Here is a 1,901-nt window from a genome sequence, read left to right on the forward strand (position 1 = left end):
CTCACTGTGTAATCTAGACTGGCCTCAAACTCATGGCAATCCTCCTGCCGAAGCCTCCCAAATGCTGGGATTACAGGCATGTAACAACAAGACTGGCAACTATCTTTTAAAAGTCCAGGGTGATGACACATACCTGTAATCCCAAAACTCTGGGAGGCTAAGACTAGAGGGTTGCAATTTTGAGCTCATCTAGGGCAATTTAGTGTCTTAAAAGAACTTGTCTCAAGATAGAGAATTTTTTTCTTTTTTTAAAAATTTATTTTAGGGAAGGGTCTACAGGTTGTTCAGGGTCTCACTACTAGACTTTTAGTGATTCTCCTGTTTACAGTGTCCCAAGTGCTGGTGTTGCAGGCAGCCCAGTTAGATAGAAATATTATGGGCAGTCAGACAGGGCCAGGCCCTGGAAGGAGACAGCACAAAAGACAGGATGCCTTACAACTGTGGGAGGAACGGATGCTCCTGCTGTGAGCCAGCCCTAAAGAGCAAACAAACAAACAAACAAACACTAATCTCCCTAAAGATTAGCATCCCAGATTGATCATTACCCTGAGAAAGCCAAAAAGAATCCTTATCTGATGGCTCCTGTTTCACTTTCATGCCCCCTTGCTATGTAACTCCCTTCCCCATTTGGTCCTGGACTTAAATCAGTCTTACCTGAGCAATGGTGCTTGTAATCTCATTGGTTGACCATAGTTTTGTCCCACCCCACATCCACCTAAGTGAGTTCCCATTCTCTCCGCCTAAGCCCCGCTTAGTTTTACACTATAAAAGTCCCTGAAGAGACAGCTTCTGGGGGAAACAACCCGCTAAGGGACCCTCCTCCTGTCCCTCTCTCGGACAGGAGCTTTCTCCCCCTCATAAATATCCTTTGCTCATAACCTCCATTTGTTCCTAAAATTATTTCTTTGGTTTTAGAGAACACAAACTCGTACAGGTCAGGTCGGGAGATCATTTTTCCCTATGTCATTTGGAGGTTCCCTATATCATTTGGAGGTCACCCACTCGAGGTAGGGAGTTTCTCTTCCCTATATCACAAAGACTACATATGCGCCCCACCACACTGGGTCTAAATTGCTGTCTCAGCACTGGGAGGGGGCGGAGCGGTGGGGCTGGCATGGCAGGCCCAGGGAGATCAACCCCTGGCTCCTGTGCCTGTTTGCAGGTGCTTTAATCTGCTGAGCTATTTGGCCAGCCCAAGATGGAAAAATCTTCAAAAGGCTTGGAGATGTAGCTTACTGTGAAGGCCTTGAGTTCAGTCTCTATTACTGCACCCCCATCTTTTACAGAGCAAAACTTAAATTCTTTAAATGTTTCAGATTAGTTTATTTAACACATTAATTTAGATTGCTGAAGCCTACACCTACCTGAGTTCAGAGCAGCAGAGTGCTGATTCTAATAACCTGTAGTTCCATTCTGTTTGATTTATCCCTCTTGACAGTTGGAAGTAGAGCACGTGTGGTCTGGTCACCCGTGTTCTGACTGAAGGTCCTGAGACACACCTCCATGTTACATTCATTTCAGCTCCACTGTGACTTGAGGTTTTTTCCTTTTCTTTTTTCATTTATGGTTGTGGTACAGGGTCTCTGTGCAGCTCGGACTCGTGGTGATCCTGTTTTCAGCCTCCCCAGCACTGGGATTACAGGCATGTGCCACCACGCCAGGACTTGGTCACTGTCTTGACCATGGGGGGTGGGGCACAGCATGGAGTACTGGGGTCAAACCCTGGTCCCTGCTCTTGCCAAAGCAGGTGCTTAGTCTACTGAGCTATCTTACTGGCCCTGTGACTTGAGTTTTTACTGACTTAAGTTTTAGTTTGATCTCAGGGAAGAAAGTATGGAAATTCCTTGTTGAAATCTTTTGTTGTTGTTGTTGTTATTTTGTATTTAGAGAATATCTATTTA

At 45.4% G+C, this 1,901-nt stretch overlaps 1 protein-coding gene across 1 annotated transcript in view; it reads left to right on the forward strand.

Annotated features, from left to right (window-relative positions):
• Positions 1-1,901, forward strand: part of Sptlc2 (serine palmitoyltransferase long chain base subunit 2) — a 118,130-nt gene that overhangs the window by 53,193 nt on the left and 63,036 nt on the right. Inside the window, exon 5 of the mRNA XM_023701341.1 lies at positions 218-231. Within this exon, the coding sequence (XP_023557109.1) occupies positions 218-231 (14 nt within the window). The remainder of the gene's footprint in view (positions 1-217; positions 232-1,901) is intronic.

This window comes from Octodon degus, unplaced genomic scaffold (genome assembly GCF_000260255.1).
Source record: "Octodon degus isolate 3935 unplaced genomic scaffold, OctDeg1.0 scaffold00007, whole genome shotgun sequence".
Lineage (NCBI taxonomy): Eukaryota > Metazoa > Chordata > Mammalia > Rodentia > Octodontidae > Octodon > Octodon degus.